General features: G+C 46.4%; 1 protein-coding gene across 2 annotated transcripts in view; it reads left to right on the top strand.

Annotated features, from left to right (window-relative positions):
* CASP10 (caspase 10) overlaps positions 1 to 23,655 on the top strand; it is a 119,692-nt gene that overhangs the window by 45,127 nt on the left and 50,910 nt on the right. For both annotated transcript variants that reach the window (XM_077448626.1, XM_077448627.1), the window contains exons 4-5: positions 2,255 to 2,390; positions 4,369 to 4,442. In XM_077448626.1, the coding sequence (XP_077304752.1) occupies positions 2,255 to 2,390; positions 4,369 to 4,442 (210 nt within the window). The remainder of the gene's footprint in view (positions 1 to 2,254; positions 2,391 to 4,368; positions 4,443 to 23,655) is intronic.

Here is a 23,655-nt window from a genome sequence, read left to right as displayed (position 1 = left end):
ACCAATTTGCTGGTCAAAGACCAGACCACTTTTTGCGATTCGGCACTGCGTCGCTTTAACTGACAATTGCGCGGTCGTGCGACATGGCTCCCAAACAAAATTAACGTCCTTTTTTTCCCACAAATAGAGCTTTCTTTTGGTGGTATTTGATCACCCCTGCGGTTTTTATTTTTTGCGCTATAAACAAAAATAGAGCGATAATTTTGAAAAAAACGCATTATTTTTTACTTTTTGTAATAATAAATATCCCCCAAAAATATATAAAAAAACATTTTTTTCCCTCAGTTTAGGCCGATACGTATTCTTCTACATATTTTTGGTAAAAAAAATCGCAATAAGCGATTATTGATTGGTTTGCGCAAAAGTTATAGCGTTTACAAAATAGGGATAGTTTTATAGCATTTTTATTAATTTTTTATTATTTTTTTTTTTTTACTAGTAATGGCGGCGATCTGCGATTTTTATTGTGACTGCGACATTGTGGGGGACACATCGGACATTTTTGACACATTTTTGGGACCATTGTCATTTATACAGTAATCACTGCTATATAAATGCAGTGATTCCTGTGTAAATGACACTGGCAGTGAAAGGGTTAACCAGTGGGTGGCAGTGTAGGGGTTAAGTGTTCCTAGGGGTGTGTTACTAACTGTGGGGGGGTTGGGCTTTCATTTAGTGTACACTGATCTCTGCTCCAATCACATGGAGCAAAGATCAGCGTCACTAGTTGCTAGGCAGAATGGAAAAATGTTGTTTATACAGCATTTCCTCCATTCGGCCGCTCCGTGAGACGATCGCGGGGATGCCCGCGGCGATCGAGTCCGCGGGTCCCGCGACCGGACTCACGGGGGTCCCGACCAGCACGGGAGCGCGCCGCCGGCGGCGCGCTCCCGATGGCACGGCGGCAACGAATATTGGACGTACATGTATGCCAATATGCCTGCCCGTGCCATTCTGTCGACGTACATCGTCGTGCGCTGGTCGGGAAGTGGTTAAAGTAGAGTTAAAGACAAAACTTTTTTCAGGTTTTTTTTGCCATCTGTGTCCCATTGAGGAGAATTTCCTTCACTTCCCATCCCATAGCCAATAGAGAAAGTGAAATATCCCCAAAGTGAGGGAATCCCTGGTTGTCACCAAGGTCACCAAATTGGTGCCCCCATTAGCATTTTTTCCTTTTTTCCTGTTCTGGTGACAACCCAAAATTGGGGATTTTCTTTCACTTTCAATGATAATCTCCACAACAGGGACATAAACAGAAATTAGAGTATAACTAAAAGCAAACCTTTTTTTTTGTTTTTTTTAAGTTTTGGATACAGTGGGGAGGGATTAGAACACCTGTCAGTCTTTATTGCTGTCTGTGCTCCCATTAGGGAAATTCACCCTTTCTATTTGTCCTGTTTACCATTATCATTGAAAGTGAAAGTAAAAGAAAATCCCAAGTTTCAGGTTATCCCTAAAAAAGTAATAGAGGGGAAATCTTCCAATGGGGACACTGGAGGTCCCCAAGGACATCCCTTACTTTGCAGGGATTTCCTCTCACTTCCTGTTTGGCCATGGGACAGGAGGTGAAGGGAAATCTCTGCAATGGAACACAGATGGCGAAAAAAGATCCGACAGGGGTTATAACCCTCCTTTCACACATGTGATCCGCCCGGCAGACTCCGCTTTGCTCAGCGGTGGATCGATCTGCATACAAATTGATAATGCATACAAATTGAAAGGGTTTAAGTTTGACCGCATATTATATGGTTTTGGTAAATCTAAAGGAAAAAAAACTAAAGAAAATTGGATCGTGTGTATCCAGCTTCAAGTCCCGTACACAGGATATGAAAATAAAGTAAAATTTTGTCCGATGAATGATCTGCCAACTTTCGGATCATTAATACAGTGCTTTCAACATCCAATTTTGCTTTTTCGTCCCACAAAAGCTAGACGTGTAGACTATAAAATTTGAACATAACGTCCGATTTTCATTTAATTAGTACCGTTTTCACTGGAAAAAAATCGTAAGAGCAAAACTACGCATGCTCAGAAATGAAAGAATACATACAAAACTATTCAACACATGACATCACTTCTGAAGTTGTATTCTGTTGTACGAAAATGTTTGCATGATTTTACACTAAGATTGCATGGGACTACCTCTTTGTGCAGTACATTATTGAAATGTAGGTGATAGTGTTTATATACTTTCGATGCCTTGCTTTGGTACAAAAATGATTGTATTGTTTTTGATAAACATGGTATCTTTCAGAATTTTTTGGATATTTTGTGCTACCTGGATAAGACTGAAGTAATAACAGAGGATAATTTAGAAGCTCTGGAGAAGGTGTTCTGCAATGTTTCCCAGGATCTTCTAAAAAAAATAAACCAGTATAAGGAATACAAAGGTAGGGTGACTTGGCATATTACTTTCCAAACGTACAAAAAAAATCAAATTGAAATACATGTTGCTGTTGATAAAGTAGCCATTCATGACATTGTGAAATAGGAGCATTTGCATTTTGCAGATCGCAGTACCTCTGTGTTTTCTGTTTTTATGAAGCAGTAAGCAGACTAGGAAAAGTGTGCCCACTGTACTGTGTAAAAAGTTCAGCACTTTAAGGCAGGGGTCTCCAAATGGTTTAATGTCCTTTAGACTTTATGGTGGCCGAACTGTGCCCATAGGGAGAAGAAAATGTCCTAGCATCAGTGGGAGTAAACAATGTCTCAGGTAGGTGGTCAGTGGGAGTAAAAAAACAACATGGTATCTGTGGTCATTATGCCCCATTGTTGGCGTCAGTGAAAGGAATAGTGCTCCAATGTGTATGTCAGTGGGAGAAATAGTGTTCCATCACTAGTGTCAGTAGCAGGAATAGAGCACCATCATTGGTGTTAGTGGGAGGAATAGTGCTCCATCATTGGTGTCAGTGGGATGAATAGTGCTCCATCATTGGTGGCGACAAGAGGAATAGTGCACCATCATTGGTGTCAATGGCAGGAGTAGTGCCCCACCATTGGTTTTCAGTGGAAGGAATGGTACATCATTGTTGGTGTCATTAGGAGGAATAGTGCACCATATCAGTGGGATGAATAGTGCCCCAAGGGCTGCATAAAAGCAAGCAAAGTGCCATAGCTTGGAGACCACTCCTCTAAGGCTATGTCCACACATGTAGTTGGGGGGTTAAAAGCATGCAGTTGAGCTGCACTTTTACCACCCCCAACTGCTTGGCAGCATGCCCTCCTGTGTACACATGCCATGGCCATGATGCTTTTCATCTCAGGGTGGCCAAAATGATCTCTTCTGCACACTAAAGGCAACCAATTCAACTGAATGTGTCACCTCCATATTCTCCCCGTGACATAACGCCTCTTCAATGCCTCTCAAACACCTTCTGAAATGAGATTCACTGCAGATCGCTCTTCAGAGAGCAAACCTCATGTAAGTGAGCCCTTAGGCTAGGCTTACACTAGCCTATACTCTGAAAAGTGGTCCGCACTGAATTGATTTTCAGAGTGTGGCTAAACAGTCACTATCAGGCGCTTCAGAAGGTGATCTTGCCACCTTCTGAAAGTCTTGTTTTTGCCAAATGACAGTTTCTAATTGGAAAATTAGAGACAATCAATTTGGCTCATGGTTGCGGCATGGCACCATTGAATTGAAAAGCTTGACAGGCAGTGTTTTATTCCAGTCGTCTAACCTGTATGGAACCAGCAAACCCATTACACATCTTAGGACACATCTGTCTGTAAGGCCGCGTACACACGAGAGGATTGTCCGTCCAACTTAGTCCGCTGAAACGTGTTTCAGCGGACAATCCGCTCGTGTGTGGGCTTCAGCGGACTTTTTCAGCGGACAGTCTGGCGGACTAAGTCTTTCGGAATTTCCGTAATATTGTCCGTCCAAACTTGGTTTCAGCGGACAGTCCGCTCGTGAGTAGGCTAGTTCGACGGACTAAGTATGGCGCATGCTCAGAAAGGATTTACACGGCCGAAGGTTGCATTGCAGTGTATTGGACGTCGTATTTCTAGTCCCGTCGTACGTGCTGTACACGTCATCGCGCAAGCTTTCAGCGGACTGTCTGTTCGTCGTGTGTGGTCAAGTCCGTTCATTCAAAAGTAGGACGGACTGTCTGTCGGATTGTCTGACGGACTTAGTTGGACGGATAGTCCGCCCGTGTGTACGCGGCCTAAGTCAGGGCGTTGACTGCAATAGGATGACCATAATGAGCTATGAACTAGCTTTTTGTAGACTTGGCACATTACTCTCCCACTCTGGACTTCGTTCAAATTTCAGGTGGTGTGAGTACTGAAAATGTAATATGAAAAACATAATAAAAAAATAAAGTTAGAAATGTCAGTGATAATTTAATTTTTTTGTCATTAAAGAACTGCCGAGGAGGATTATGCCATCTGCACCCACAGAAAATACCCAGTTGTCAGAGCCACAAATTTCTGTTCAGGTAATTTTTAAAACAATACATAGTATCCGTATGGACATGAAAACCCGACTTGAGATCAGTCTGAAGGTCATGTCACAATAGCAATCCTGACACTGTTGGCAGCTCACCAGCACTTACCTGGTTCTATAGCATTGCTCCTTTGCTAGCCAATCCAGTAAGGTACAAGTAAGGTCAAGTGTTTTTGAAGAGTGATTTATGCACATTTGTATAAACTTTTTTTCTGTCCTGAGCATTTTTGTTTTAACCAATAGAAAGCTAGTTATGAAGAGAAAGAGGGACAAGAAATTATGTTAAAAACACATTGTGCATTTTTCAGGTGCACCCTTTGAAGTCTATAGGGACCAAAATTGGACAATTCTGCATCAAAAAAACTCATGTACTTTTTAGGTCTCATGCACACTGGACATTTTGCTATGTCACCTAGATGCCCCTTCCTCTGGCGGCGGTGTTTTGGCAGAAAAAAATGCTTGATGCTTGTAAATGCGTCATAGCCATGGAAATGCATAAACGCTCCTAGCGTTAACGCACATTTACACAGTCAAGTGGGATTTCTAATGCCTTGTACACACGACGGGAATTTTCGATGGACTGAATTCCGTCTGACTTTTCGACGGACTTGCTTCGAATCGAACTTGTCTACACACAATCACACCAAAGTCCGATGGATTTGAACGTGATGACGTACAACTGGACTAGAATAAGGACGTTCCTAGCCAGTAGCCAATAGCTGCCCTAGTGTCGGTTTTCGTCCGTCGGACTAGCATACACACGAATGGATTTTTTTGACCGGACTCAAGTCCATTGGAAAGATTTGAAACATGTTCTAAATCTAAAGTCCATCTGATTTTTCGACAGCAAAGGTCCAATGAAGCCCACACACGGTCAAATTGTCCGACGGATTTGTTCAGTCGGACCTTTGCAGTCAAAGTCCGTCCGTGTGTACATGGCGTAAGAGTAAAGATATGCAGACATACCAGCAGGTGATTTTTGTAACTTTATATATCATAAAGTGATGGTATTACATACAATCAAAGCAATAACAGGAAGAATGGTCATATGTCTGAGAAGAACAGTATGTGTGTGTGCATGTGTATATATATATATATATATATATATATATATATATATATATATATATATATATATATATATATTTTTTTTTTTTTTTTATATATATAATGTAATCTTCAGATATATAACTAAAGGCCTTTAACACCAATACCTCCAATTAGGCCCTGTGACACAGTTCAGTTGCAGGGGCCCCTGATGGGCTGGCTTGCAAGGCGTAACACAATCCGGCTTGAGACGATGAACACTGACACATCTGTGGAGTGGTGGCTTCCAGAGGACGCTTGTACAGGCGAATACACCGATGGCGAAGAAGTCTGGAACGCGCCACTTGCAAGGCAAATCAGGCCTATCTAGCCTATCTCTTGGTCCCTAACCTGACTATAAGCTATCATTGCCTATAGGACCGCTACCTATGTAAATTGCCGTCAGACGCCTATCCTGTCGCTACCCTGAGCCATTTAACATTCCCTAGGCTAATACTTGCTAGGAATCCCCCAGACCAAAAAGGGAGAATGTTACTTTAAATAATGAAGTGATGTATGCAAATAGAAAGTTTCAGTGAATCAGAGAAGCCTCTAACAGCAATCTCTGATTTCTCACAAAGGAGTGACAGTAATATAACAAACAGTGAGCTACACAGTACAGTAACACTTGCTATTGTCCCTTTTCAGCCTGGATGGATGGATACAGCACCTTCTGACTTGCAGACCATGTGGCTAGCCTCTCTCTCTCCCTCCTCACTTCCTGTAAGACATCCATATACAGTGCCTTGCGAAAGTATTCGGCCCCATTGAACTTTTTAACCTTTTGCCACATTTCAGGCTTCAAACATAAAGATATAACATTTTAATTTTTTGTGAAGAATCACCAACAAGTGGGACACAATTGTGAAGTGGAACGAAATCTATTGGATATTTTAAACTTTTTTAGCAAATAAAAAACTGAAAAGTGGTGCGTGCAAAATTATTCGGCCCCTTTACTTTCAGTGCAGCAAACTCACTCCAGAAGTTCAGTGAGGATCTCTGAATGATTCAGTGTTGTCCTAAATGACTGATGGTGATAAATAGAATCCACCTGTGTGTCATCAAAGTCTCTGTATAAATGCACCTGCTCTGTGATAGTCTCAGGCTCGGTTCACACAGGGGCGACTCAGATCCGACTTGAGGTCGCCCCTAGTCGCCTCAGGTCGGACAACATTTAAAAATCAATGTAAGTGAATGAGAGCCGTCTTAATGCACGCTACTGAAGTCGCTCCGACTTCAGAAGAAGTTCCTGTACTACTTCAATCCGACTTGTAGGCGACTGGTACCCATTGATTTCAATGGAGGTCGCCTCCAAGTCGGATCTCCGTCTATACGGAGGCGACTTTGACAGAATTATTAGCTCTGAAGGGGGAACTCCACGCCAAATTTCTGAAAAAAATTTGGCGTGGGTCCCCCCTCCGAGAGCATACCAGGCCCTTAGGTCTGGTATGGATTCTAAGGGGAACCCCCTATGCTGAAAAAACGGCGTGGAGTCCCCCCAGATCCATACCAGACCCTTATCCGAGCAAGCTACCCGGCCGGCCAGGAAAGGGGGTAGGGACGAGCGAACGCCCCCCCCCCTGAGCCGTACCCTCAACATGGCACCCATGTTGATGAGGACAAGGGCCTCTTCCCAACAACCCTGGCCGTTGGTTGTCGGGGTCTGCGGGCGGGGGGCTTATTGGAATCCGGGAGCCCCCTTTAATAAGGGGGCCCCCGGATACCGGCCCCCCCATGTGAATGAGTATGGGGTACAACGTAAACCCCTACCCATTCACCTGTGAAAAAAATGTAAAAAAAAACACAACACAGGGTTAAAATAGTTTATTGCACAGCTCCAGGGGTCTTCCGTCTTCGGGGGTCTTCTCGCCAGACTCCTCCGCTATCTTCTGCTAGCTCTTTTGCTAGCGGAGGAGCCCGGCTTTCTTCCTCGCCGCCGCCCTCTTCTTCCGACTTCGGGGGTCTTGTCCCCCTCTTCGGTTCTTCTTGCCGGGCCACCGCTTCTTCTTCCAGCTCTTTTAATAGCGGTGGCCCGGTCTTCTGTCGCCGCCACCGCCGCCTTCCGTTGTTGTTGTTCTTCTTCTTCTTCTTCTGGAGATGTTGACTCAACGCTCTCTCCGGCCCCAATGCCAGGTACGAGGTGTGCGGCGAATTATATAGGGACAAGGGGCGGGGTCGCCGGTTGATGTCACATGGTGACCCCGCCCCTTACGATGTCACAGTCCCAGCATCCTCCGGGACTGTGACATCGTGACGCCATGTGACATCAACCGGCGACCCCGCCCCTTGTCCCTATATAAGTCGCCGCGCACCTCGTGCCTGGCATTGCGGCCGGAGAGAGCGTCGAGTCAACATCTCCAGAAGAAGAAGAACAATGGAAGGCGGTGGCGGCGGTGGCGACAGAAGACCGGGCCACCGCTAGTAAAAGAGCTGAAAGAAGAAGCGGTGGCCCGGCAAGAAGAACCGAAGAGGGGGACAAGACCCCTGAAGTCGGAAGAAGAGGGCGGCGGCGGCGAGGAAGAAAGCCGGGCTCCTCCGCTAGCAAAAGAGCTAGCAGAAGATAGCGGAGGAGTCCGGCGAGAAGACCCCCGAAGACGGAAGACCCCCGGAGCTGTGCAATAAACTATTTTAACCCTGTGTTGTGTTTTTTTTTACATTTTTTTCACAGGTGAATGGGTAGGGGTACGTTGTACCCCATACTCATTTCACATAGGGTGGGGGGCCGGTATCTGGGGGCCCCCTTATTAAAGGGGGCTCCCGGATTCCGATAAGCCCCCCGCCTGCAGACCCCGACAACCAACGGCCAGGGTTGTTGGGAAGAGGCCCTTGTCCTCATCAACATGGGGACAAGGTGCTTTGGGGTGGGGGGGCTGCGCGGCCCCCCCTTTCCCCAAGGCACCCCCCATGTTGAGGGCACACGGCCTGGTACGGCTCAGGGGGGGGGCGCTCGTTCGTCCCCACCCCCTTTCCTGGCCTGCCGGGTAGCATGCTCGGATAAGGGTCTGGTATGGATCTGGGGGGGACCCCACACCGTTTTTTCGGCGTAGGGGGTTCCCCTTAGAATCCATACCAGACCTAAGGGCCTGGTATGCTCTCGGAGGGGGAACCCACGCCAATTTTTTTTCATAAATTTGGTGTGGAGTTCCCCCTTCAGAGCTCATTCTCTGATTGGCCACGGCAAAAGTCGCCTGGCCCGGGGCGACTTCAAAGTTGTGTTGTAAGTCGCCCCAGGTCGTGTCTAAGTCGTGTTCAAGTCATCTCCACGTTGCCTCACAAAGTCGTCCTGGAAGTCGTGTCCCCCCTGTGTGAACCGAGCCTCAGGGCTCTGTTGAAAGCGCAGAGAGCATCATGAAGACCAAGGAACACCGGATTTGGATACAAAAAGATTTCCCAAGCTTTAAACATCCCAAGGAGCACTGTGCAAGCGATCATTTTGAAATGGAAGGAGTATCAGACCACTGCAAATCTACCAAGACCTGGCCGTCCCTCTAAACTTTCAGCTCAGACAAGGAGAAGACTGATCAGAGATGCAGCCAAGAGGCCCATGATCACTCTGGATGAACTGCAGAGAACTACAGCTGAGGTGGGAGAGTCTGTCCATAGGACAACAATCAGTCGTACACTGCACAAATCTGGCCTTTATGGAAAAGTGGCAAGAAGAAAGCCATTTCTCAAAGATATCCATAAAAAGTCTCATCTAAAGTTTGCCACAAGCCACCTGGGAGACACACCAAACATGTGGAAGAAGGTGCTCTGGTCAGATGAAACCAAAATCAAACTTTTTGCCCACAATGCAAAACGATATGTTTGGCGTAAAAGCAGCACAGCTCATCACCCTCAGCACACCATCCCCACTGTCAAACATGGTGGTGGCAGCATCATGGTTTGGGCCTGCTTTTCTTCAGCAGGGACAGGGAAGATGGTTAAAATTGAGGAGAAGATGGATGCAACCAAATACAGGACCATTCTGGATGAAAACCTGTTGGAGTCTGCAAAAGACCTGAAACTGGGATGGAGATTTATCTTCCAACAAGACAATGATCCCAAACATACAGCAAAATCTACAAAGGAATGGTTCACAAATAAATGTATCCAGGTGTTAGAATGGCCAAGTCAAAGTCCAGACCTGAATCCAATCGAGAATCTGTGGAAAGAGCTGAAAACTGCTGTTCACAAACGCTCTCCATCCAACCTCACTGAGCTCGAGCTGTTTTGCAAGGAAGAATGGGCAAGAATTTCAGTCTCTCGATGTGCAAAACTGATAGAGACATACCCCAAGCGACTTGCAGCTGTAATCGCAGCAAAAGGTGGCTCTACAAAGTATTAACGCAAGGGGGCCGAATAATTTTGCACGCCCCACTTTTCATTTTTTTATTAGTTAAAAAAGTTTCAAAAATCCAATAGATTTCGTTCCACTTCACAATTGTGTCCCACTTGTTGGTGATTCTTCACAAAAAATAAAAATTTTATATCTTTATGTTTGAAGCCTGAAATGTGGTAAAAGGTTGAAAAGTTCAAGGGGGCCGAATACTTTCGCAAGGCACTGTATTATAGTGTATCTGTGCAGTGTGTCTGTAGTGAATACTCAAATTAAAGTGCACCAAACACCACTTTCTATTGATTAAAGTGCATCCACATCCACATTTACACATCTTTATTACATTTTGTTAATAAGCACCCCCCTCCCCCTCCATGTATGGGAGGACAGCAAGGAGAGGCAGATGTTCCCATGGCAGTGTAAGGGGGTCAGCATGTGTCCACAGGCAGGACAGGGGTCATTCCTCAGACAGGGCATCATTTCCTCTGTTTAGTGATGTTGCCTCCAGCCACAGCATGAAGAGGAGGTGGTGGACTGGCTTACTAAACCGTCTTTATCCGCCTCATCCTCTGTAATCGCAGCAAAAGGTGGCTCTACAAAGTATTAACGCAAGGGGGCCAAATAATTTTGCACGCCCCACTTTTCATTTTTTTATTAGTTAAAAAAGTTTCAAAAATCCAATAGATTTCGTTCCACTTCACAATTGTGTCCCACTTGTTGGTGATTCTTCACAAAAAATAGAAAATTTATATCTTTATGTTTGAAGCCTGAAATGTGGCAAAAGGTTAAAAAGTTCAAGGGGGCCGAATACTTTCGCAAGGCACTGTATATAGCCTTAAGGGGTCTCCTGACCCTTAAAGTGGTTGTAAACCCTTACAAACCACTTTGACCTACAGGTAAGCCTAGATTAAGGCTTACCTGTAGGTCCAAGAAATATCTCATAAGCCTACACGGTTTAGGAGATATTTACTAAAAGACAGTCACCGCTGTCTACAGCACATGCCCTGTAGACAGCGGCGCACAGACGCACTATCGCCGTTAGCAGCATGCCGCTGCTAGCGGCGATATGCCGTTAGTGGCGGCTCCAGTGACGTCATTGCTGCTCTGGTGCTGTGAGTGCCCGGAGCAGTGACACCTAGAAGATGGACGCTCAGTACTACAGGGGACAGCGGCGCCATCGCTGGTACCTGCCAGGTAAGTGACACATAATGGGCTACTATTCAATGCATAGTAGCCCATTATGCTTTTCCTTTGCAGGGAGCCAAAGAAGAAGTAAACCCATCAGGGTTTACTTCCTCTTTAAGCAGGGGCAGAAAAAAAAAAACTCTTAACAGGAATTTGTAATAAGAACTCTATGATAGGTACCAGGCATGAATGTAAACAACCTCACAGAGAGTGTACAAAAGAACACCTCCCTACACAAGTTAGGGCTAAAATGAGCTTTATTGTCTATATCTGTGAGGGCTGATGTGCAGGTGGCCATTGTAGAGTTTGCTTAAAGCGGGAGTCCGCCGTTTTTTTTTGTAAAAGCCAGCAGCTACAAATACTGCAGCTGCTGACTTTTAATGACACTTACCCTTCCCAGCGCGCCCCCGCGATGTCGGCACCCGAAGCCGATCTCTCGATCGTCTCTTGGGTGCTGCCGCCGCCATCTTGGGTATGGGAATCAGGAAGTGGAGCCTTGCGGGTTCATTTCCCGGTTCCCTACTGCGCATGCGCGAGTCGCGCTGCGCAATAAGGATGGTCCCCGCTGTCTCTGGGATCCGTGTGTTTCCCAGCAGACAGCGGGGGACCTTCGGAAAGGGGCGTAGATTCTGCGGAAAGGGGCGTACCTTCTGCAGATATCTATGCCGGAAGTGGGTGCAGATACCTGTACTGTACAGGTATCTGCACCCCCCTCCCCCCTGAAAGGTGTCAATTGTGGCGCCGGAGGGGGGGAGGGTTCCAATGAGCGGAAGCTCCACTTTAGGGTGGACCTCCGCTTTAAAGTAATTCACATGGGCCACAAACGTATTTTACATTCTGTTGGATTCCTAATAGGTTTGTCACCTGTCCAGGATTCACCTGGACAGTTCGGGTTTGGAATCATGCATCCGGGTTTCAGACTGCCTGAAACCCAGACACATTAGTTAGACTGGACTATGGCTTCCCAGCAAGGTTGCTGGCTGCAGTTGTCTAAGCTGAAAGTGTCTGTTACACTCTTTCACACTGCTCAAAGCCAGCACTAAACCCCCCCCCCCCCCCCCCCCGAAACACACACATAGACGGGAGAGGAGAGAGGGCTCGATCAGCACCTCTTCCCCCCACCCCTACCCCTCTGGGTCTGCTCACACTCCAATTCCCGGTGCTGTGCCTCAGAAAAGGAAAGATGGGGCCGGAAAAATTTTAATTCAGCAGCCTCAGATACATCTGGATGAGAGATGCTGACTGCCAAGGGGTGAGTGAGCTCACCATCCATCCCTGTCTGTGACTGAAGTCTCCCCCCTTCTCTCTCCTGCCTCTGAGTGAGTACACTAAGGTAAATCAGGGTTCTCAGAGCACCCCTTACATCAGATTTCCCCTTTAAACCAGAGGCCACAGTGTTCCCCCTTACATTAGAGTCCTCTCCGTACATCAGAGTTCTCAGTGTTCCCCCTTACATCAGGGTTCCCAGATCATCCCTTATGTTAGAGTCCCCAGAGTTCTCCCTTACATCAGAGTCTGCAGAGTCCCCCCTTACAGTGAAAGGGAACTCTGCGAGTTCAGATGTAAAAAGGGGAACTCTGTGGGCTCTGATGTAAAGGAGGACTCTTGTTTTTAACTTCATACGATTAGAAATGTCATTTAATAGCAAAATATATGTAGTAGTTTTTACTATAAAAAAAAAATTGGCATGCTACTCTAAAGTGTTCGGGTTTGACTTGAACAAAAGGTGGCAACTCTAATTCCTAAAGCAGAAATATAGTCTGCTGTGGTGGGTGGGCTTTTGCCATAATGTACAAGTGTGCCCCTCTCCTAGCAGGCAAACATCGAATAGATTAAATATATATATGATAGCTATTTTCCCTGTCAAAGCATTGGCATTTATGCCTATCCAGTTCTAAAATGTATATAATCAAAAAACAAAAATATAATATATTACACCAGGGATGTCCAAACTTTTTTCAAAGAGGGCCAGATTTGATGAACTGAACATGCACGAGGGCCGACCATTTTGCCTGACATTCTTTGAACCATTAAAATTCGGTCTAAGTGTGTTCGTCCAAGCACTAATACACTGCCCAACAAGAATTCTCTTGCCTTTGTGGCTGTGTGTGGTGAAGAGATGAACTCAGGTGTATTATTTGGATACACCGTATTTATTGGCGTATAACACACACCTTCACTTTAAGAGGGAAGCTTCAGGAAAATAAAAATAAAAAATGTAAATAAAGAACCGTGAAGCAAAATAAGGGTCAGTGCCCATCTGCAGACCCACAATTGCCAGGAACGCAGCGCCCACCATTGCTAGGAATGCAGCACCCACCATTGCCAGGAATGTACTCACCATTGCCAGGAACGCAGCGCCCACCATTGCTAGGAATGCAGCACCCACCATTGCCAGGAATGTACTCACCATTGCCAGGAATGCAGCCCAACCATTGCCAGGAATGCACCCACCATTGCCAGGAATGCAGCCCCACCATTGCTAGAAATTCACTCACCATTGCCAGGAATGCAGCCCCACCATTGCCAGGAATGCACCCACCATTGCTAGAAATTCACTCACCATTGCCAGGAATGCAGCCCCACCATTGGCAGGAATGCACCCACCATTGCCAGGAATGCACCCACCATTGCCGGAAATGCACCCACCATTGCCGGGAATGCAGCCCCACCATTGCAGGGAATGCATCCACCATTGCCAGGAATGCACCCATTATTGCCCGGAATGCAGCCCCACCATTGCCGGGAATGCACCCACTACTGCTAGGAATGCAGCCCCACCATTGTCAGAAATGCAGCCACCATTGCCAGAAATGCACCCACCATTGCCAGAAATGCACCCACCATTGCCAGGAATGCAGCCCCACCATTGCTGGGAATGCAGCCCCACCATTGCCGGGAATTCACCCACCATTGCCAGGAATGCACCCACCATTGCCAGGAATGCAGCCCCACCATTGCCAGGAATGCACCCACTATTGCTAGAAATGCAGCCCCACCATTGCCAGGAATGCAGCCACCATTGCCAGGAATTCACCCACCATTGCCAGGAATTCACTCACCATTGCCAGGAATGCAGCCCCACAATTGCAATTGCCAGGAATGCAGCCACCATTACCATCAGTGCAGCCATGGAGGGCAGGACGAGTGCCAAAGACATCCTACAGGAGAATTTCCTGTTTACACAACGGCCCCTTTAAGAGAAAGTCCCACCACCTCTGATGGACAGAATAGTCGTCCAATCGCAGAGATGGGACTTCCTATTACAGCTGCTGTGTAAACAGGAAATTCTCCTCCTGTGTGCACGGCACTCGTCCTGCCTCCTCCCTCCGAGGTAGCCGGACTATATATCTTTTGTGACCCCAGCGCTGGGAGATCGCCGGGGGCGCAAAAGATGTATATGTTTAAATAACCAGGCGGGTCGTTCAAAACCAGACCGCGGGCCGCGATTGGCCCGCTGGCCAGACTTTGGACATGCCTGTATTACACTGTACCAATCCTCAAATGTGGTGGTTGCACTTAGCTTTTTCCCCCCCTTTATTTTTATCTGGTGATATGGCCAGTAACACACTTCCTGTCTTTAGTGTGTCTCCACTCTGAATGAAGTATAAATAGAGTCACCCTTGGACAGCAGCACTGTCAATCTGGGGAGAGGGTGGTGTTAGATGCACTAGCACATTTAGATGGACTTGCAGTGGTTCTCAAGCCTCAATTTTATTTCTTGAAAATAATAAACACATCATACTTACCTGCTCTGTGCAAAACTATTGCAGCCGCAATCCTCCTCTTCTCAGTCCCCCCATTTGCCCCTCCCCCTTGCAGATTGCCCCCAGATCAAGCTGCTTGCTCTGGTGGCACTTGTGCATGCTCACTCCCAAGCTGCCTCTATGTGTCTTAGTCCTGCTCCCTGCTCCCTCCTCCCTGGCAATGGGAGCTGCTGTGTCTCAGCCAATAAGGAGAGAGTTCAGAGGTTTTAGGGTTTAGTAAAGAATGGACTTTAGGCATACTTAAAAGGATATCACAAAAATATTTTATTATGACATATTTGATAGACATGAACAGTTATAAAAAACCTACATCTGCGAATCTGACTAAAAGAAGTTCTCAAAGGTCCGTCAGCTGTCCAGAGTGCTTGCGGGCTCAATAGACAAAACTGGTCAGGCGGAGAAGTACTGAGTGTGGCAGTTGCCCCAATACAAAAACATGCACAGGTAACCTGAATAGGTACAATCCTATAGTGGTTGATAATGGGTAACAGAATCCAGCTCAGGAAATATCAGTTCTGTTTTCATAGGCACATAGGCGTGCTCGACTAGTTTCACGCTAAATCATGGGCTTCTTCTGGAGTAGGGATGAGCCGAACACCCCCCTGTTCGGTTCGCACCAGAACCTGCGAACAGACCTAAACTTCGTGTGAACTTTAGAACCCTATTAAAGTCTATGGGACTCGAACGTTCACAATCTAAAGTGCTCATTTTAAAGGGTAATATGAAAGTTACTGTCCTAAAAAGTGTTTGGGGACCTGGGTCCTGCCCCAGGGGACATGGATCAATGCAAAAAAAAGTTTTAAAAACGGCCGTTTTTTCAGGAGCAGTGATTTTAATAATGATTAAAGTGAAACAATAAAAGTGTAATATTCCTTTAAATTTCGTAGCTGGGGGGTATCTATAGTATGCCTGTGAAGGGGCGCATGTTTCTGGTGCTTAGAACTGTCGCTGCACAAAGTGTCATTTGTGCAGGAAAAAAAGTCTTTTAAAATCACTTGCGGCTAAATTGTCGGGTCTCCGTAATACAGAGAACACTCAATGAGTGTTCTCTGTATTAGCCGACAATTCATTCATTCATTGATTAAAAAAAAAAAAAAAAAAAAAAAAAGCGTGGGGGTTCCCCTAAATTCAATCAAAAGGCCCTTCAGGTCTGAGATGGATATTAAGGGGAACCCCGTGTCAAATTAAAAAAAAAAATTGACGTGGGGTCCCCCCAAATATCCATACCAGACCCTTCAGGTCTGATATGGATATTAAGGGGAACCCCGTGTCAAATTTAAAAAAAAAATTGACGTGGGGGTCCCCCTAAATATCCATACCAGACCCTTTATCCGAGCACGCAACCTGGCAGGCCGCAGGAAAAGAGGGGGGGACGAGAGAGCGGCCCCCCCTCCCTCCTGAACCGTACCAGGCCACATACCCTCAACATTGGGAGGATGCTTTGGGGGTCTGTGACCCCTCAAAGCACCTTGTCCCCATGTTGATAAGGACAAGGGCCTCATCCTCACAACCCTGGCCGTTGGTTGTGAGGGTCTGCGGGCGGGGGGCTTATCAGAATCTGGAAGCCCCCTTTAACAAGGGGACCCCCAGATCCCGGCCCCCCCCCTGTTTGAAATGGTAAGGGGGTACAAAAGTACCCCTACCATTTCACAAAGAAAGTGTCAGCGCTCGGCTCTCTGCAGTGTCTCCGCAGTGGAGACAGAAGAAGGAGGTATGGACAGCGCTGGACTGAGAGATTCCCCCGTCGCTGGATATGATCATCCATCGCTGGACCCCGGAGACCCGTCGCTGGATAGCAAGAGTGGATTAGCACCGCTGGAATTTTTTTTTTATTTTTTTTATTTTTAATAAAGGAATTTTTCAAAAGTGTGTTTGTCTTATTTAACCATTTTGACACTTTCTTTGTGAAATGGTAGGGGTACTTTTGTACCCCCTTACCATTTCAAACAGGGGGGGGGCCGGGATCTGGGGGTCCCCTTGTTAAAGGGGGCTTCCAGATTCTGATAAGCCCCCCGCCCGCAGACCCTCACAACCAACGGCCAGGGTTGTGAGGATGAGGCCCTTGTCCTTATCAACATGGGGACAAGGTGCTTTGAGGGGTCACAGACCCCCAAAGCATCCTCCCAATGTTGAGGGTATGTGGCCTGGTACGGTTCAGGAGGGAGGGGGGGCCGCTCTCTCGTCCCCCCCTCTTTTCCTGCGGCCTGCCAGGTTGCGTGCTCGGATAAAGGGTCTGGTATGGATATTTTGGGGGGACCCCCACGTAAATTTTTTTTTTTTAATTTGACACGGGGTTCCCCTTAATATCCATGTCAGACCTGAAGGGCCTTTTGATTGAATTTAGGGAAACCCCCACGCTTTTTTTTTTTTTTTTTTTTTTAATCAATGAATGAATTAATTGTCGGCTAATACAGAGAACACTCATTGAGTGTTCTCTGTATTACGGAGACCCGACAATTTAGCCGCAAGTGATTTTAAAAGACTTTTTTTCCTGCACAAATGACACTTTGTGCAGCGACAGTTCTAAGCACCAGAAACATGCGCCCCTTCACAGGCATACTATAGATACCCCCCAGCTACGAAATTTAAAGGAATATTACACTTTTATTGTTTCACTTTAATCATTATTAAAATCACTGCTCCTGAAAAAACGGCAGTTTTTAAAACTTTTTTTTGCATTGATCCATGTCCCCTGGGGCAGGACCCAGGTCCCCAAACACTTTTTAGGACAGTAACCTGCATATTACCCTTTAATATGAGCACTTTAGATTTCTCCCATAGACTTGTATAGGGTGTTCCGGCTTTTCGAATTTGCTGCGAACAGCCCAAATTGTTCACTGTTCGCTGAACAGGCGAACAGGCAATGTTCGAGTAGAACATGAGTTCGACTCGAACTCGAAGCTCATCCCTATTCTGGAGCTAGATCAATCTGGTGAAAATGTAGGAAGAGCAGAGTAATTAAAAATGGTATGATTATATACACAAACACATATAGACTTTTCTATTACAATTATCTCAAACTTTCAAAGGTATGATAAATTTGAAGCAACATAGAGCAAATAGTACTTACACATAGTAAAACAACAATGTATTGCTGTTATCGAAGCAGGACGGCTAATTGGGCATGAACTCCGATGGACCAACAGGTCATACAGGGAGAATATGAGGGCACAATGCAAAAGCAGGTCAGCCCTGGGATCTAGCGAACAAAAGTACAGATAGAGATTAATATGTAGGAAGGCCAGTATGGTGGCCTGAATTTATGGGAAGAACCTGGGGGGTATTTAACCAGCCCGCTCGCCTGTGGTCTTTGTCGGTTTCCTGTGCGCGGCACGACGTCACTAGGCCGACTCTTCGAAACTCGTTAGCGTCCGTGAGTTACCGCTTCGCAGTTGTTCGAGGTCCTCGTTCCCATTCGCAATTTACGTACTAACGCGTCGATTCGGCTGTCGCAGGTAGGGTTTTTTCGGTTGACTTGTCATTTCATACATTGTAAATGTCTCGTCACTAAACCTCAATATCAAACTTACGAGTCATTCGTAAAACCCTACACACAGCCACGACGTCTGTCTACTACTCGTTACGTGATCATACCAAACATTTCTTTGTTTTTTGTGTACCTCACACCAACGCAAAGACACAGCTTCGTTTAGGCGTGTCTCACTGTTTTATGCTCCACAGACTAATCGATGTTTCTCGTGGATTTGATGGGCACTGGTCAGTGCCATGTCAAGGCCGAACCATTTCAAACCATGTCAGATCATTTCAAATCATTTCACTCTCACCTACCGCGCTCCGATTCCAATCCAGTCGCATCCACAATGCACCGATTCGTCCCGCTGCGCCCCAGTTGTTTTTTCGGCCTCATTTCAGTACATGCTCCAGAGTCCCATTTGTTGAGTCACTGGCTCATGCCTCTGTTATGGTAAATCATTTCACTGTCACGTATCACGTTCCGATACGAATCCAGTCGCATCTACGATGCACCAATTCGTCCAGCGTGCCCCAGGTATTTTTTGGCCTCATTTCAGTACATGCTCCAGAGTCCCGTTCGTTGTCAGTCGCAGGTTGAGGCGCACCGATTCGTGCCTCTGTCATGGGAAATCATTTCACTGTCACGTATCACGTTCCGATACGAATACAGTCGCATCTACGATGCACCAATTCATTCTGGCGTGCCCCAGGTATTTTTCGGCCTCATTTCAGTACAGGCTCCAGAGTCCTGTTCGTTGTCAGTCGCAATCGCGGCACGACCGATTCGGGCCTCTGTCATGGCAAACTTTGTCACTCATTTCACTGTCACTCACCGCCCTCCGATTCAAATCTAGTCGCATCCGTGATGCACCGATTCGTTCCGATGTGCCCCAGTTGTTTACGGCCTCATTTCAGTACATGCTCCAGAGTCAGGATTCATTGTCGGTTGCAGGTTTCGGTTCTCTGATTCATGTCTCTGTCATGGAAAATCATTTCACTGTCACGTATCACGCTCCGATACGAATCCAGTCGCATTGTGCGCTAATTCGTCTCGGCGCACCCCAGGTATTTCAGCTACATTTCAGTACATGCTCCAGAGCATGCACGATTAACGGTCAGTCGCAACAGCGGCATGATCGATTCTTGCCTCTGTCATGGCAATCAAAATAATTTCACCGCCACGTACTGCGCTCCGTTTCGAATCCAGTTGCATACGTGAGGCACCGATTCGTTATGGTGTGCCCCAGTGCTTTAGCCTCATTTCAGTGCATGCTCGAGAGTCCGGTTCATCATCAGTCGCAGTCGCGGCACGACCGACTTATGCCACTGTCATAACAGATATTTAATTAATTTGTCCCGATTCGAATCGGTCGCATCCGTGATGCACTGATTCGTTCCGGTGTGCTCCAGTTGTTTTGTCCCCATTTGGCTCGGTCGCATTTCATGGCATGCTCCACAGTTCAACTCGTCACTTATCGTCTGAAACGTTGTTTATCGCAGTCAGCCTATGTCACGGCAAACATTTCACTCATTCACTTCACACACTTGTCACTTGAGTCTAATCCACTCATACCAACAATACATTGGTTTGCACCTGTCATTTCAGCATTACAGGTATCGTTCGCATGTTGCCTGTCATTCCTCCAAGTCCGACACTCACTATAGATTGATCCGTCGTGCTTCGAATTTCAGCCAAGGGTCTCGATTAGGTCGTTAAAACCTTCGCCTCACTGCTACTCCCCCTGATAGTCGCACAATCCAATGCATGTTGGTTTCTTTTCATACACCTTACGACCGGTTCCTATCAGGATTCGTTACATATAGTTACAAAGATTCGTCTCAATCGGCAAATCGATCCGTACCGGGTTCATTTCGTACTCTCCACGGTCTGATCTATATTAGATTAAATTCATACACTCTAAAACCGGTTCTTATCAGATTAATTTCATGCGATCGACTCATATAGGATTCGTTTTATTCTTACGACCGATTCATATCGGATTCATTCCATAGATATCCAAGAAACAACCTCTTGCAAATCGCTGCTAGCACGCACCCAAGCATACACTCCCTACAATCATTGCAAACACATATCCAGGCACAGACTTCTTGCAATCGTTGCAAGCACGCATTCAAGCATGGACGTCTTGCAGTCGTTGCAAGTATGCATTCAAGTGTAGACTTCTTGTAATCGTTGCAAACACGCATCCAAGCGTAGACTTCTTGCAATCGTTGCAAGCATGCATTCAAGCATAGACCTCTTGCAATCAGTGCAAACATGCATTCGAGCATAGACCTCTTGCAATCGTTGCAAGCAGATGTCCAGGCACAAACATTGCAATCATTGCTAGCAGACAGTTCTGGCTAGCTCAATAGATTGCTTTAGGAAAAAGCCTGGATACTTTCCTAAATATACATAATATAACGGGGTACTTATATTTATAGGTAAAGTTGATCCAGGGAAAAATCTGATTGCCTCTCAAGGGATCAGGAAGGAATTTTTTCCCCTGATGTAGCAAATTGGACTATGCTCTGCTGGGGTTTTTTGCCTTTCTCTGGATCAGCTGTGGGTGTAGAATTGGGTATGTTGGGTTGTGCGATACTTTATTTATTTGATTTGTGGTTGGACTGGATGGACTCCTGTCTTTTTCGACCTGGCTACCCATGTATCCTACTATAACTCCTTGCAATTGTTGCAAGCACGCATCCTGGCATAACTCCTTACATTCGTTGCAGGCACGCATCCTGGCATAACTCCTTGCAATCGTTGCAGGCACACATCCTGGCATAACTCCTTACAATCATGGCAAGCACGCATCCTGGTGTAACTCCTTGCAATCGTTGCAGGCACACATCCTAGCATAACATCTTGCAATCGTTGCAAGCACGCATCTTGGCATAACATCTTGCAATCGTTGCAAGCACGCATCCAAACACACGTTCAAGCACAACTCCTGCAGTCTTCGCAAGCACATGCGGTAACACGAATTTCTCACAGTCACTACGAACACATCTCCAGTGACAAACTCCCGTGCAATTGTCGCAAGCACATGTTTAAACACAACTTTTGCAATCATGCCAAGGCACGCGACTTAGCATAACTTCTTGCAATCATTCTTTTGCAAGCACATTCTCAGTGGCACACAAACTGGCTACACATCATTTTCAGCAGCACTTGTCTCCTGTGGCTTTTTCTTACAAGCCACTCACCGTTTCCTGTCTGTCATCTCTCCCTTAGGACAGTTGAGTTCAAATTCCGTCCTGCATCAGGATCGTGTTGACACACCCAATTGGCTTCTTCTTGTAACACGGTCAGGCTATACCTAGCCAGCATTCAGCATTTCTTATCCTTACAGGACCCGGAGAGCCATCTGTCTTTACAGCCCATACAGTAAGATCCCCACTACGAGGCATCCAGAGGCATCAGCCCATAGCCAACGGCAAACGCTCGCCCATCACAACTGCCATCTTTAAGGACATATAAAATCCTCGCACATTCCCCACTCTAGTCATCCAAGCGTCCATCTACCTGGCCCTTTGTGGTTTTCCACAGCCTAGCCAATTTATCATTAGTAGCACTGGCAGCCAGGTTCTACACAGACACCACCTGACAAATGCTCAAATCTGCAATACGGGCCATTCCCCAGGGTCGATCTTTATGTCACGCCTCCTGATCTTCCTCTCACGGACATAGGACCCCTCTCAGATCCTTAATTTAGATGCCGTGGCAATAGCAGACCTATCAATGTCGGAAGGTTCCTTACTGCATGGATTGGTATAACGATGTTTATACCATCTACGATGCCCCTGTCACCCCTGGTAGTGACAGATGCCGCAGCCTCCACAGGCTTCGCTGCAATTTTTGGCCACCACTGGTTTACAGAACCATGGCATCAGGGATACTCCTAAACCCCGGGTTTACCTGGACTTCCTCCCTCTTCAAGCTATACCCAGTCATGACAGCCTCTCGACTCTGGGGTCATGTCAGTACAGGACAGGCCGTGGCTTTCACCACCAACAACCGGGCCGAGGTCGATCTTATTGATGAAGCCAGGTCTGGACCGCTCTCGGTTATGTCCTTCCTGCGCAGACTGCTGCAGTTATCTTGGCGGCACCAGTTTAATGTCCATTGTATGTTCATTCCAGGCTGTCATCTTCTGGGACAGGTCTACTATCTTCACTAGTTCGCAATTTGGCCTTCTGCCCAGCCTGCTCATACAAACAGCCAGTTACTTAGCCTACTACAGGTTCTGATGGCCCAGCAAGTTCACCTTCAGCAATCCCGCAGGCCAAGTTCTGCGTAGTCGTCACTTGGCTCCCTACCAACACCATTTCATCCTCCACCTTGCAGTGTCTAAACCCCAACAATCTGGCTCCAGGATAGACGTCCATTTCTATAGAACAAACAGTGCCTGGTGTCGAGTAACCATACTCGACCACCTACTGTCACTCCTACCGGAACTCGTAAACTCTAGTCCCCTGTTGCCTTTTCGTGCTAACACTTGTGTACCTGCCAGTTTTCCAAACACATGGGGTTCTTCTACGCAGCCTACACCTCGACCCCGGTCCATACCGTGGTCACTCTTTAGTATTGAAGCACCCTTGGCAGCATCTTGGCATGGGTCCCAGGTCACGTCATTGAGAGACTAAGCAGTTGGAACCCTGCCTACCTCGCCCGGTACATCCCCAATCCTCGGGTGGAAATGGCACAAGCATTCACCAAACTTGCTCAACTAATTAAGCTAAAACAAATAAAACCACACCCCTACCTGAATGTTTTTGCCCCCTTATTTTGGTATACCGACCATCAGACCAGGGCACACTTCAGGTCCACTTCATGTTGTAAATCTTATGGTAAGTCTATTTGTTCATATCCGTATCGGCCATAGGGCTTTGACCATAAGTAGGAAGGCCAGTATGGTGGCCTGAATTTATGGGAGGAGCCCGGGGGGTATTTAACCAGCCCGCTCGCCTGTGGTCTTTGTCAGTTTCCTGTGCGCGGCACCCACCCTCCCATCCCCTTTTCAGGGCATTTCTCAAATTCATTTCTCTTCACAAAATATTCATTTCTAATCTAGGGTATGCCCCCTTATTTTGGTATACCGACCATCAGACCAGGGCACACTTCAGGTCCATTTCATGTTGTAAATCTTATGGTAAGTCTATTTGTTCATATCCGTATCGGCCATAGGGCTTTGACCATAAATATATAATCTCACAAAAGTGAGTATACCCCTCACATTTTTGTAAATATTTTATTCTATCTTTTCATGTGACAACACTGAAGAAATTACACTTTGCTACAATGTAAAGTAGTGAGTGTACAGCTTGTATAACAGTGTTAAATTTGCTTTCCCCTCAAAATAACTCAACAC

The sequence above is a fragment of the Lithobates pipiens genome, unplaced genomic scaffold (genome assembly GCF_037356315.1).
Source record: "Lithobates pipiens isolate NorthernLeopardFrog02 unplaced genomic scaffold, aLitPip1_a1.2 Scaffold_22, whole genome shotgun sequence".
In the NCBI taxonomy this organism is placed as follows: Eukaryota; Metazoa; Chordata; class Amphibia; order Anura; family Ranidae; genus Lithobates; species Lithobates pipiens.
This window is presented reverse-complemented; position numbering and strand designations above follow the sequence as displayed.